At 47.8% G+C, this 12,847-nt stretch overlaps 1 protein-coding gene across 1 annotated transcript in view; it reads left to right on the top strand.

Moving 5' to 3' along the window:
• The window catches only part of IFI30 (IFI30 lysosomal thiol reductase), a 41,139-nt gene that overhangs the window by 18,025 nt on the left and 10,267 nt on the right, over positions 1–12,847 (top strand). Inside the window, exon 4 of the mRNA XM_077476338.1 lies at positions 9,473–9,568. Within this exon, the coding sequence (XP_077332464.1) occupies positions 9,473–9,568 (96 nt within the window). The remainder of the gene's footprint in view (positions 1–9,472; positions 9,569–12,847) is intronic.

The raw sequence follows: 12,847 nt of genomic DNA, 5'->3' as shown, positions 1-12,847 counted from the left end.
GCATAAGATTTTATGTGCCCCCAAACTTAGGGGGGGTACGGGCCTCCCGGACTTCCAACTATATCATACATCAGCGGTATTTTCCCGACTTCTAGACTGGTTTCCGCAATCGAACGTCAAACCTTCCACCTCAGTTGAGCAGGACATGGCAGGGGTGGACCTGCGTGCCCTGCTATGGGGGTATAACACCAGATATCGCACGATGCAGGGGCTCTCCCCCTTAACGAGGGCGGCCCTTACATTGTGGTACACTAAAGCTACTCCTTATGCCTTATCCACAGATCCCAGCCCATTAACGCCCCTGTTTGATAATCTGGCCCTCTCCTCCATAGCAGCTAAAACGTCCTGCGGGAACTACAAGCGTGACGGTTGGCCGACAGCAAACCAGTTTGTCCACCCCACCACTGGACATTTCCGTCCTCCCTCTGACTCACAAGCAGCCACCTCTTCGGACTGGTTGACCACGATTTCCTTAAACCAGCTATGCAGAGACCTTCACCTCTCGGGCAAAACACACAGACCACTCACGTTGTTTGAGGATCTCTGTAAACTAGCCCAAACCCCCAGACACACTCTGTCATTAATTTACAAAGATGTTCAATCTCGCTCATACGACGCCCTCCCGACCTATACGAGTAAATGGTCTAGAGACCTGAATTTGGATATCACCCCAACACAGTGGACTACCTCCTTCACCCACACGCATCACTCCTCTAGGTCAGGGTTTTCCCAAGAGAAGAACTATAAATTGCTCTCGAGGTGGTACAGGGTCCCGGTCTCGGTGCACAGGATGTTCCCTTCAACCACAAACATGTGTTGGCGCTGTCACGGAGCACAAGGTTCTTATATTCACATGTGGTGGGACTGCGATAAGGTTCGCCCATTTTGGAATAAAATATATGAAATTTATAATGAGGTATATCAGACCACGTTGCCTCCTTCGCCTTTGTCTGCTCTTCTATCCATTCTCCCAGGGACAATTCGGTCCCAGAAAGGTAGTCTTTTAAGATTCTTTCTTTCAGCAGCCCGTCACACCATTTCCCTGTGCTGGAAGAGGGAATCCGCTCCCTCTATTTCAACTTGGGTGGATAACATTAATGACATCATGCTCATGGAGGAATTGCAGGCGAAGGCGGATGATACTTATGATAAGTTTACTATGCTGTGGTCTGTCTGGCGACATCACTCTCAAAAGGAAATATTTCTTAACAATCTTAAACTCACTTGAACAATCCTTCTGCCATGATTGAGCAGAGAGTGGTGGCGCCGGGAGAGCCACAGGTAACACCGGAAGAACATACATAATTGTTTCCACAACTGAAACTAGGCGACTGTGGTGCTTTTATCCTTCACATAAACCAAGTATTTTGATACATGTGTTGATCATTTCGTTTCCACTAAATGAATCTGCTGTGCACTCCCCCCTTTCCCCCTCACCTGTCTTCTTTTCTTTCCCATCTTCCTCTCCCCATCTCCCTGTAGTACTTACCTTCCCCCCCCCCCCCTCCCTTGATCTATTGTGTTTAACAATGTGCATTAGTAGTCGTTGTTGGTGACATGAGTTATATGCCTACTCATTATCAGGTACACTATGTTATCCCACCTGGCATATAGTCGTACACAAGTTTTCAATATTAACTTTGTAACCTTACCCTTCCCCATCCCCCCTTCCCCTCCCCTCCTACCTACCCTTGGGTTATACAGCATACTATGTCCATCTACTTGGACATGTTATACGCTCAGGAAAATGTTTGCAACTTTCTGCACTGTTAATCGCGTTTAAATGTTCATACGCTAAGTACCATCTGAGTGGTTGTAATTGTTTACCACTACCCCCCATTTCCCCCCCCCTTTTTCTTTATTCTGTACCCTTAATTATTTTTACTGCAAAATGATTAATAAAATATATATTCAGAAAAAAAAAAAAAAAAAAAAAGTAGGAGGAAAATATGTAGAAATAGCCCATGTCTACGCCCAGTCAAACAGCACCGGAGCAGGAGTCGACCCCTCCGCCCCCCCCTGTAACTAAGAGGGGGGGGCGTCCCGAGCTCCCGGAGAGAAGGAGTGCGGGACTAAGAAGAATTAGTAACTAAAAGCAAAGGAGTGAGATAGAAGGGTCGGAGAAAAGGAAGGGGGGGGGGGGAAGTGGGGGTAAGAAAGGTAGAGAGAAAGCATAGAAGAAATTCAGAGGGCAGAAATAGACATGGACATGACGGCGGCCCCAACCACCCCCCCATTCAAGGTGGCGAAGAAGGACAGGACGCCAATATGCGTTGACCCTCGACTGAGAAAATAAACAGGCACCAGGCGTCCCAGGTCTTTTTAAAAACGTCTTGTTTATGTTGTGCCGTTAAAATCACGTCCTCTAGCCTCCGCACGTCCTCCACTCTCCTCAACCAATGTGCCACACTTGGGGGGGAGTTTTGCTTCCAATGTAGAGGGATGCACGCTTTAGCTGCATTGAGAAGGTGGCAGACCAGGGATCTCCTATATTGCCGGACGGGAGTCGGGGAGTGATGAAGCAGGAAGAAAGCCGCCTCATTCGGGACCTCATATTCCGTAAATTGCTGAGTAATGCGGCGGACCTCATCCCAAAACCCCCTTAGGCAAGAGCAAGTCCAAAAAACATGGAGCAAAGTACCCTCCTCTTCATTGCAGCGCCAGCACCGTGCCGAAGAGGCGGGGAAGCATTTACTCAGGCGAGAGGGGGTCAGGTACCAGCGGTTAAGGACCTTAAAGTTAGTTTCCTGAATTTTGGTGCAGGACGAGGACTTAAGAGCTAGAGTGACAATGCGCTGTGCCTGCGCGGTCGAGAAAGTGCACTGAAGGTCTCTTTCCCATTTAGCTAGGCAGGGTAGGCGGGACGGATCCCGCGGTGTGGATAACAGACCATGAGTCTGAGAAAGAATATGGGTCAATGGTTCTGTGCCTGGGCATAAGATCTCAAAAGGGGTTAGTTGCTGCTCAAAGTCCCGTGGCCGTGGTAACGAGTGAAGGAAATGGTGCAACCGTAGGGCCTCCCAGAAAGGGAGCCGATACGTCCCCGTCATTGTCGAAAGTTCTGAAATGGAAGGCCAGCGTCCACCGGCCAGGAACTTGGCCGCATGATCGTGACCTGAGTCTCTAAGAGATGTGTAGTCCGTCTGGTTGAGACCCGGTTCAAATTTCGGGTGACCCAGAATGGGAAGTAAAAGGGATACAGATGACAAAAGGGACTTTTGAGTAACGGCCCTATGACTCTGCGTCAATGTCGTCCCTATCAGGGGGTGCGTCTTCAAGGCAGTCGGAAGGTCCCTATAGCACCACAGTGCTCCAGGCAGGGGTATACGGGTTTGGGATTGTTCTACGGTGGTCCAAAGTTTGGAGGCCCTGTTGCGGCGCCAGTCAAGAATCCGTCCGAGATGAGAGGCTAGATAATAGCAGCGAATGTCGGGAAGCGCCAGGCCTCCCCATTGCTTGGGAAGAGTCATTTGAGAATAACGTAGTCTAGGTCTCTTAGCAGCCCAGACAAATTTGGTAAAGAGAGCTTGTGTCTGTTTAAAAAAGGAGGGAGGGATATGTATAGGTAATGCTTGGATGAGATAGATAAATTTGGGTAAGATGGTCATTTTGAGGAGATTGCACCTCCCGAACCAGGAGTGAAGACCTCCGGTCCATGACTCAAGCAGTAAACGGGTAGACGTCAATAGGGGTGGGAAGTTAAGATCGAACGTTCGGGAAATGTCCGCCGGGATTTTCGTGCCCAGGTACGTGAGGGCCGTGTCGGTCCATTTAAGACTAAAACTAGCCTGAAGGTCTGACAGAGTGCGGGCGGGGATTGCCAATCCCATGGCCTCCGATTTGGTAAAATTGATTTTTAGATGGGAAAGTTCCCCAAACTTCCCAAACTCCTTAAGTAAATTCGGCAAAGAAATGTGGGGGTTCGTTAGGGAGAAGAGGAGGTCGTCTGCATATGCAGAGATTTTATAATGCGAATTACCGATTTGGAGCCCCGAAATGTCTGGATTATGTCGAATGGTACCTAAAAATGGTTCTAGTGAGAGAGCAAAGAGTAGCGGGGATAAAGGGCAGCCCTGTCTCGTCCCATTCCTAATAGGAAAGGGGGTCGACAGGACCCCGTTGGCTTTAACTTGAGCCGAGGGGACCGAGTAAATGCTGGTGATCCACTTCATCATCCTCTCTCCCAGTCCTATATGCTTGAGAACGGAAAACATGTATTGCCAGTTGACCCTGTCAAATGCCTTCTCGGCATCGGTATTGACCAAGAGGCAGGGGATCTTCCGTGAATTGGCTACTTGGAGCAAGTTCAGGACCTTGATAGTGTTGTCTCTTGCTTCTCTACCGGGTATGAACCCCACTTGGTCCAGATGTACTAGGGATTGGAGGTGGTGCGCTAATCTAGAGGCAATTATTTTAGAAAACAGTTTCAAATCCAGGTTTAGCAGGGAGATCGGTCTATAACTGCCGCATTGGTTGGGATCCTTCCCCTCCTTAGGGATCAGTGATATATGGGCTCTCAATGTGTCCCTGGGGAAGCTAGTGCTCGCACTTAAAGCATTAAAGAAAGACACCAGGTAGGGTCCTAAAATTGGGAGTAGGGCCTTATAATATTGGGCGGTAAAGCCGTCCGGGCCCGGGGCCTTATCCGCCTTCATCGCGTTCACAGCCACCCGCAGTTCTTCAATAGTAATCGGCGCCTCTAAAACGGCCTGGGCTTCTGGAGAAAGCGAAGGGAGCCGAGAGTCTGCAATATAACTATCGATTTGTGCTTGTGTGCAAGTAGAGCGCGGAAGATTATAAAGACCCGAATAAAATTCACCAAAGGCCGTGGCAATCTGCTGTGGGGTGGAGGCCCGTTGGCCTTGCGCATCTATCACCTGGGGGATGTAGGATGCTGATTTAATCGCTTTGACCGACCTGGCCAACATCTTCCCGCATTTGTTTCCCGTTTCGTACGACAGCCGACGGGTAAATTGCACCGCCGCTTTCGCCTTGTAACGGAGGGCTTCCGTGATTTGTGTGCGAAGCGATGTCAATTCTACTTCCAAGGGTTGTGTGGGGGAATGCTTATGGGAAGACTCCACAGCGGCCAGCCGGGTGAGTAAATGAGCTATATGGGCATTTCTTTTCTTTTTCAGGGTGGCTCCATGTTTGATAAGAACACCCCGGATAACCGGTTTATGAGCCTCCCAGAGAATCCCGGGGTCGCAATCGTGGGTGGCATTTTCCTGGAAATAAAGATTAAGGGCTTGGGAAACATCCGCAAGAACCTCAGGGGCCTGCAGGAGGCTTTCATTTAACCGCCAAAATAGAGACCTGGGCGAGGGGTGATCGCTAAGAGTGTAAATTAAAGAGATGGGCGCATGGTCGGACCACGTGATCTGACCCAGGGCGGTAGAACTGACTAAGTGTAGCTGATCGTGCGGAATCAAAAAGAGATCTATCCTGGAGTAGACTTTATGGGGGGAGGAGTAAAAAGTATAGTCTCGCTCTCCAGAATGTTGGAGTCGCCAGACGTCTATGAGTTGGGTGTCATGTAAGGTCTGTGTCACACGTTTCCTGCAGATTGGCGGTGTAGAGGAGAACCCAGAAGACGTGTCAGATGCCGGGAACAAAGGCACATTAAAATCACCTCCTAGTATCAACTGACCTGTCTTGACCTCCATCAGCTTAGAAAGGGTGTGTCTGAGAAAAGTGTCTTGGTGGTCGTTAGGGGCATAGAGCGTGGCGAGCGTAAGTTGCGCCATCCCAATATGACCCACTAAAAAGAGGAATCGCCCTGTCGGGTCAATAGTTACCTTTTGGCACTGCCAGGGTAGCTTGCTAGATATTAAAATAGACACTCCCTTGGATTTAGAAAGGGGGTTAGTGGAGTGGTAGACCTTGGAATAGTGTCTGTTCTGAAGCAGAGGGAGTCTATCATTTCTGAAGTGGGTCTCTTGAATAAAAGCTATGTCCGCGTGAGATCTCTTTAGATCATGAAGGAGCATACGTCTCTTTTCCGGGGTGTTTAAACCCCTAGCGTTCAAGGAAACCACCTTGACGGAGGCCACCGCCATGTCTCAAGTGTGGGGTGAGAGGGAACAGAAAGAGAATCCCAAGAAGGTAGTGTAGAAAACAAACGCGGGGGAGAAGAGAGGGTAGGGAAGGAGAGAAAGGGGACGAGGAAGAGAAAAGAGAAGGAAGGAAGGAAAGGGGGTGAAGTCTAGGGGGTAGAAGGGTAAAATACACCCACCACTCCGGCACCACCGGGAGCGGCCGGGAGTAAGCTAATAGGAAGGCCTAGCCTTCAGTAGTGTACAGCACCGGATTGCCGGGAGTACACAGTGGCCTATGTGGGGCGAGGGCAGACGGGGGACCGGTGGCGAGCCCCCGGGCCTCCCTCCCAGCCCGGCGCACCCATAAAAAGGGAAAAGGAAAGAATGACTCAGTGGAAATAGAGAATACTAGATGCAGAGCGTGCACCAAAAGGAGGAAAAAGGAGAGGAAGGGACACAACGGGGAAGATGCAAACACATTAATCACATCCAACAGGCAACAGTAGCATTAACAGCAACTACCCGCATGTATGATCCGAGGTCCAGCGCTGAGCGCTGACCCCAAACTTCAGGACACAGGTGGAATACATATTAAACCAAAACTAAACCTGGCACTTGCCGAGTAACCCCAGGTGGTAAAAAAAAAAAAAAAAAAAAAAAGGAGGGGGGGGGGGGGAGGAGAGGGGGGCACCCAAAGGGGAGGAGAACAGTCCGGCAGGGACGCTCCACCCCCACCAGTATGGGGGGGGGGGGGGAACACCCAAACCAGCCCGGCAGCCAGCATAAAAATAGACCACTGCCCACAATACCACCCCCCAAGCAAGCGAGAGGGCACAAAACAGGCAGATAAATGTTTGACCCTCAATAGGCACACAAGTCTCCAATACCCTTCTATGCCCAGTCCTCCCCCCCCCCCCACACCACCACCACCACAGCCCCCCCATCCAGCTCCATCCCATTGAGGGGAACTTCGGTGGTTCTCAAGAGTCCCGCTTAGCCACCGCCCTCCCCCGTTAAGGACCCCCCCCTCCCCAGTTCGTACCATGTATAGGCGTCCAGTAGGCGGGTGCTTCATAGGAGACAAAACGTCAACGTCCGTTCGTGAGATTACAGCGCACTTCTGAGACAGAAGACCGGTCCTCAGGGATAACACCTAAAAAAAAAATAAAAAAAAAAAAAAAAGGGGGGGGGGGGTAAACACAACGAACCCCAAGAGCCTGCTCATGTGAGGATAGGACCCTTCCGTCAAGAAGGCGGGTGGCAGCAATGACCCAGGGGGGCACCAGGTAATGGGGGCAGCCGAGCCAAGGGGGGGTGGCAAGCTCGTCTAATGAAGGGACAGGAGCAAGGCAGCCAGAGAGGAGGGACTAGCCATGGGATCCGTCGCCGTATTTCCGAGCGACCAGTTAACTGTGGCAGTGCGAGGCAGCTATAGGTCCCTCCCCTGAAACGATCCGGTAGCTCGGCAGCCAGTGTCCAGGGGGTTATGGACAGTGAGAACCAAGGTTAAATGGTAGGCAGGGGGGAGCAGGGGGCAAAAAAGCAAAAACCACTGTGTTAAAAGCAAAGGGGGAGGTGTCGGCAAGGCCAGGAAGGTAAAAAGAAGGTCCAAAAACAACACTTACGCCTCTCTCTCACCATCCCGAGAGATAGAGCACGGGCGGCGGGCTTCTCGTGGTCTCCTCTGCGGCAGAGACGTGTTGCGCCCCGGAGCGGCCGAGCGGTTCTGCGAGCGTGGAAGGTAGGCTAGCCAGTCGGGAACCTCAATGGGGTCGGCGTCTAGGAAGTTAAATAGCGCTGGGAGGGCCTCCGGAGATCGCAGCATGAAGGATCGCTGATTCCTGGTGAAAGTAACGGAGAGGGGGAAGCCCCAGCGATAGGTAGCACTGCAGCGTCTGGCCAGGTCCAGGAGAGGCTTGAGGAGTGCTCGTCGGTGCAGGGTCGGCCTGGAGACATCAGGCAGGATCTTTACTTCGGCCCCGTCAAAATCCACAGCACCCATTTCCCACGACTTGCGGGCAATCAATTCTTTGTGGGTGTAATGGTGCAGCCGGCAAAGGACGTCCCTCGGCCGGGCTGGGTCAGAGGATCGTGGGCCCAGGGCTCTGTGTACTCTGTCCACCTCCAGCTGTTCTGGGAGTTGCTCGCCCGCGATCCGCCGGAAGATCGCCGTGACCGTGGCCAGGAGATCGGTAGCACCGGTAGCTTCCGGGATGCCGCGGAGCCGCAAGTTATTCCTGCGGCTCCGGTCTTCAATTTCCTCCATGCGGAGCTGGAGGTCTACAGCTGCCAGGGAGTGAGCACTATGCTGGTTCTCCAGTGCAGAGACCCTGTGTTCCAGGGAGGCCACTGACTGCTCCCCCGATGTAAGGCGATTGTCCAGGGAGCTGACCTCTTGGCGGACAGCCGCTATTTCTTTCCTGTGCGCCGCCTCCACTCTCCCCACGATCGCCTCGATGTCCGCTTTCGTCGGGAGGGACTGCAGGATAGCCTTCAGTTCCGGATCCGCCCGATAGAGTAGTGGCAGTGGAGGAGCTCCCCCTGGGTCCGTCAAAGGTGCCGCCGGTGAGTTTGGATAAAGGATTGGGCTCTGGGATCCCTCTGAAGCGGCCGGCAGATCCTCTGGCACCAAGGCTGAGGAATGCGAGGCACGTGGCGCCGCCATCTTGGATCCCGGGATGCCCGGACTCGTACGGCCAAAAAGTCTCTGTAACTCCCCAGTTGCCGGAGTGGTAGGGGTGAGAGTTGTCCGGTGCTTGTGCCTCTGGCTTGTCCGCTTTCTAGAAGAGTGCATTCTAGGCAAATCGGTAGGTAAGTGCAAGGCTAGGAGGAAGGTGGCCGGGAGCTCAGAGCAAACACCTCTTCACTCGGCCATGTCCAGACCACGCCCCCCTATTTTTTTTTATTTAACCCTCGGTTGAATGAAAACAAATGACTCATCTATAGGCTGCTTTAGACAGTTGTACCTGGAACAGGTGTCCCCTGTGAAAGACTTCCCCCATATCTCTTGTTCTGGGGACAACTCTAATTGGATTTCTCCCATTCTAACAATGGCTACCAGTACAAACAGAGGGGTGAATGTCCCCAATGGGGACACTTCAATAAAAACTGTCTTTTCCATTCTGAAACTAAAATGAAAGGTTTGCCTAGAGATACACTTTAATTGAAATAGCTGTTCCCAAAAACGTAATGTGTGACAAACGAATCAGATTTAATAAACGTATATAAACATGATTAGTTGTACAAAGTAATGAATACATTGTTGTTCAGCAGAACTTTGCAACATCAAGAAACAAAATAAGAATTTGTATTCCCTGCATGCAATTATATTCTCTGGAGAGATATAATATTATAATAAAAAAACTTTTTTTACCTGCTGAAGTATTGCCACAGATGCATATGTTTTGTAGTGAAATTTTCTTTTATATTTCTAGGCATGTCTTATTCACCTCCTGCCGGACAGCACTAGCTACTTTCCTGTCATTGACTGTATGGAAATGTCCCCCAATGTCACCGGAGCTCTAGAGCCAGTAAGTCAGTGATGTGTAAGGTGATGTAATATATTCAGATAAATACATACAGATCAAAGTTTTGCGATGGACCTGAATCCAATTTGATTTGAAGTGCACTTGTAAGGAAGAGTGGGCAAAGATTCCCAAGACAAGATGTGCTGTGCTGATTTTACTCTTGCCCCAAAAAACTGAGTGCTGTCATAAAATCAAAAGGTGCTTTAACAAAGTATTCGTTTAAGGGTGTGCATATCTATGCAACCAAGATATTTGTAAGTTGTTTATTTTTTTTTCCCCCTTTAAAGATTTCAGGTTGTTTTTAATTGAATTGCACAGATTATAAATCATATCAGTTAGAAAAATTCAGAAGTGACCTCAAAAACCTGGAATTTTTATATATACACACAAAAAATATATATACATTTATACAGTATATGTATTATACAGTATTTTTCAGTGTATATTCATATGGCAATTCAAAGCATTTTTGTTTACAGATCAGAAAGCACATCCCTAACAAAAACTCTACACCTGAAAACACGCACTTCATGTGCATATGCATGTAAGCACACGTATACGTTCATACATACAGTAGATGCAAAAGCTGCATTCTGGCATTGAAAACAGAGAAGGAGGATATAGAGCTAGAAGTCTACACATCTAAATACATACGTGCCTTTTTGCGACGCAGTGCCGTATCGCAAAAAAAAGGCCTGGTCATTAAGGGGGCATATTCTTTCCGGGGCTGAAGTGGTTAAACCTACTCCCACCCCTTTCTAAATCCTATTCTAACTACACTGTAGAAGGAAGATGCTTATACTTAGCTATTCCTCAGGATGCTTCGGTCTGGTCACATGATCAGCTCCAGTGCTGGCTTCAGAGAGGAGGGACAGCCGACAACAGATGCCCCATAATAAGCTTCTGGGTGACGTCACTGTGCAGGCATTGCAGCCATTGTTGGTACTCTCTCCTCTCCCCTGAAGCCAGACACCAGATAGACAATGTGACCGGACCAGAGCACCCTCAAAATAGGTAAGTAAATGCATTTTCCTTCTACAGGGTAGTTAGAATATGAGTTCAAAGGGGGGGTTAACAGGTTTAGGCATACAATGCCTTGAAAAATATACCCCATAAAATTTTCCACATTTTGTCATGTTACGACCTAATACCTAAATGCATTTTATTGGGATTTTATGTGATAGACCAACACAAATTGCCATATAATTGTGTAATGGAATAATATCCCAAGCTTTGAACATCTCATGGAGCACTGTTCACTCCATTATCCGAAAATGAAAAGAGTATGGCACAACTGCAAACCTACTAAGACATGGCCATCCACCTAAACTGACAGGCCAAGCAAGGCAAACATTAATTAGAGACGCAGCCATGGTAACTCTGGAAAAATATTAACAGGGAGAAATATCAACAACTTGAGATATTCAGAAAAAAGTTAAGAACTAAAGAATCTCTTAATGAAGGTAAAAGAAGAGAGCACAAAAGCTGGCCTGAAATTGAACAATAAGAAAACTAAGATCATGTCAACCGGTCCCATCACTCCTTGGAAAATAGAAGGAGTAGAAATCGAAACAGTGACAGATTTTATCTTTCTAGGCTCCAAGATCACTGCAGACAGTGACTGTAGGCATGAAATTAAGAGACTCTCTTGCTTCTTGAGAGGAAGGCAATGGCAAACTTTGACAACATTATAAAAAGCAGAGACATCACCCTACCAACAAAGTGCCTTATAGCCAAAGTTATGGTATTCCCAGTAGTAACATATGTGAAAGTTGGACTATAAGGAAGGCGGAACGTCAAAGAATTGATGCTTTTGAACTATGGTGTTGTAAAACTCTTGAAAGTCCCTTGGATGGCAAGAAAATCAAACCAGTCAATCCTGAAGGAAATAAACTCTGAATATTCACTGGAAGGACAGATCCTGAAGCTGCAATACGAATACTTTGGCCACCAAATGCGAAGAGATGACTCATTGGAGAAGACCCTGATGCTGGGAAACAAGGAAGGAAAAAGAGGCTGACAGAAAACAAGATAGTAGCATGATCAGAACACTTCAGCCCCGGAAGAATTTACCCCCTTCCTGACCAGAGCACTTTTTGCGATACGGCACTGTATCGCTTTAACTGACAATTGTGCGATCGTACAGTGTTGCAATCAAACAAAATTGATGTCCTTTTTTTTCCCACAAATAGAGCTTTCTATTGGTGGTATTTGAACACCTTTGTGTTTTGTTTTTTTGCGCTATAAACAAAAAAAGGGCCACAATTTTGGAAAAAAAGCAATATTTTTTACTTTTTTGCTATAATAAATAGGCTGATATGTATTCGACATATTTTTGGTAAAAAAAAACGCAATAAGCTTACATTGGTTGGTTTGCGCAAAAGTTATAGCGTCTACAAAATAGCAGATAGATTTATGGTATTTTTATTATTAATGACCAGGCCATTTTTTGCGAAATGGCACTGCGTCACTTTAACTGACAATTGCGCAGTCGTGGGTCTAGAGGCACCTGTGTTTCTCTTCTCACATGCAAATACACGCTACACTTTTCAGATATTTATTTGTAAACAATTTTGAAAACCATTTATCATTTTCCTTCCACTTCACAATCATGTGCCACTTTGAGTTGGTCTATCACATAAAATCCCAATCAAATACATTTACATTTTTGGTTGTAACATGACTAAATGTGGAAAATTTCAAGGGGTATGAATACTTTTTTCACGTTAAACAGAATGCTGCTGACGAGGCATACCAAGGTTCAGATTGTCTAATTCTGCTAAAAGTGCATATGATCACTTGACTAAGCTTTTGATGATGTGAACGGCATTTGCTCCAGTAAATGTATGTATAGTATTTCAGGCATTCTGTTACTCGTTATTTATTAATCCCGTCAAGAGGGCTAACATACTGTAGCTTTAAACTGAAGCCAAGATTTTCTTCTCTCCAAACACTATATAAATTATCATGTGAAGCACCCTGCAGTAGCATGCCCCCTGTATCATCACCACCCCAATACCCAAGCCTGGACTCTTGCTGAGAAAAAAATTCTAGGGCATATCTCACACCCTTCCCCTACCTGTTTCTGACACTCTCTTGACACACATGTATTCAACATTTCTCGGCTGGGAAAGTTCTCGGATCGTCTCTTGATTGATGGAGCTACTAGCAGAACATCCTTGGATCTTCTAATTGTTGCACATATAATAAGAACGTCCCTTGGATTTCTTCTTAAATGGTGGACCTATTATAAGAACATCCTTGTATTACAGAAAAAGACGT

This window comes from Lithobates pipiens, unplaced genomic scaffold (genome assembly GCF_037356315.1).
Source record: "Lithobates pipiens isolate NorthernLeopardFrog02 unplaced genomic scaffold, aLitPip1_a1.2 Scaffold_13, whole genome shotgun sequence".
Classification (NCBI taxonomy): Eukaryota; Metazoa; Chordata; class Amphibia; order Anura; family Ranidae; genus Lithobates; species Lithobates pipiens.
Note: the sequence above shows the minus strand (reverse complement) of the source record. Positions and strands in the feature narration are given on the sequence as shown.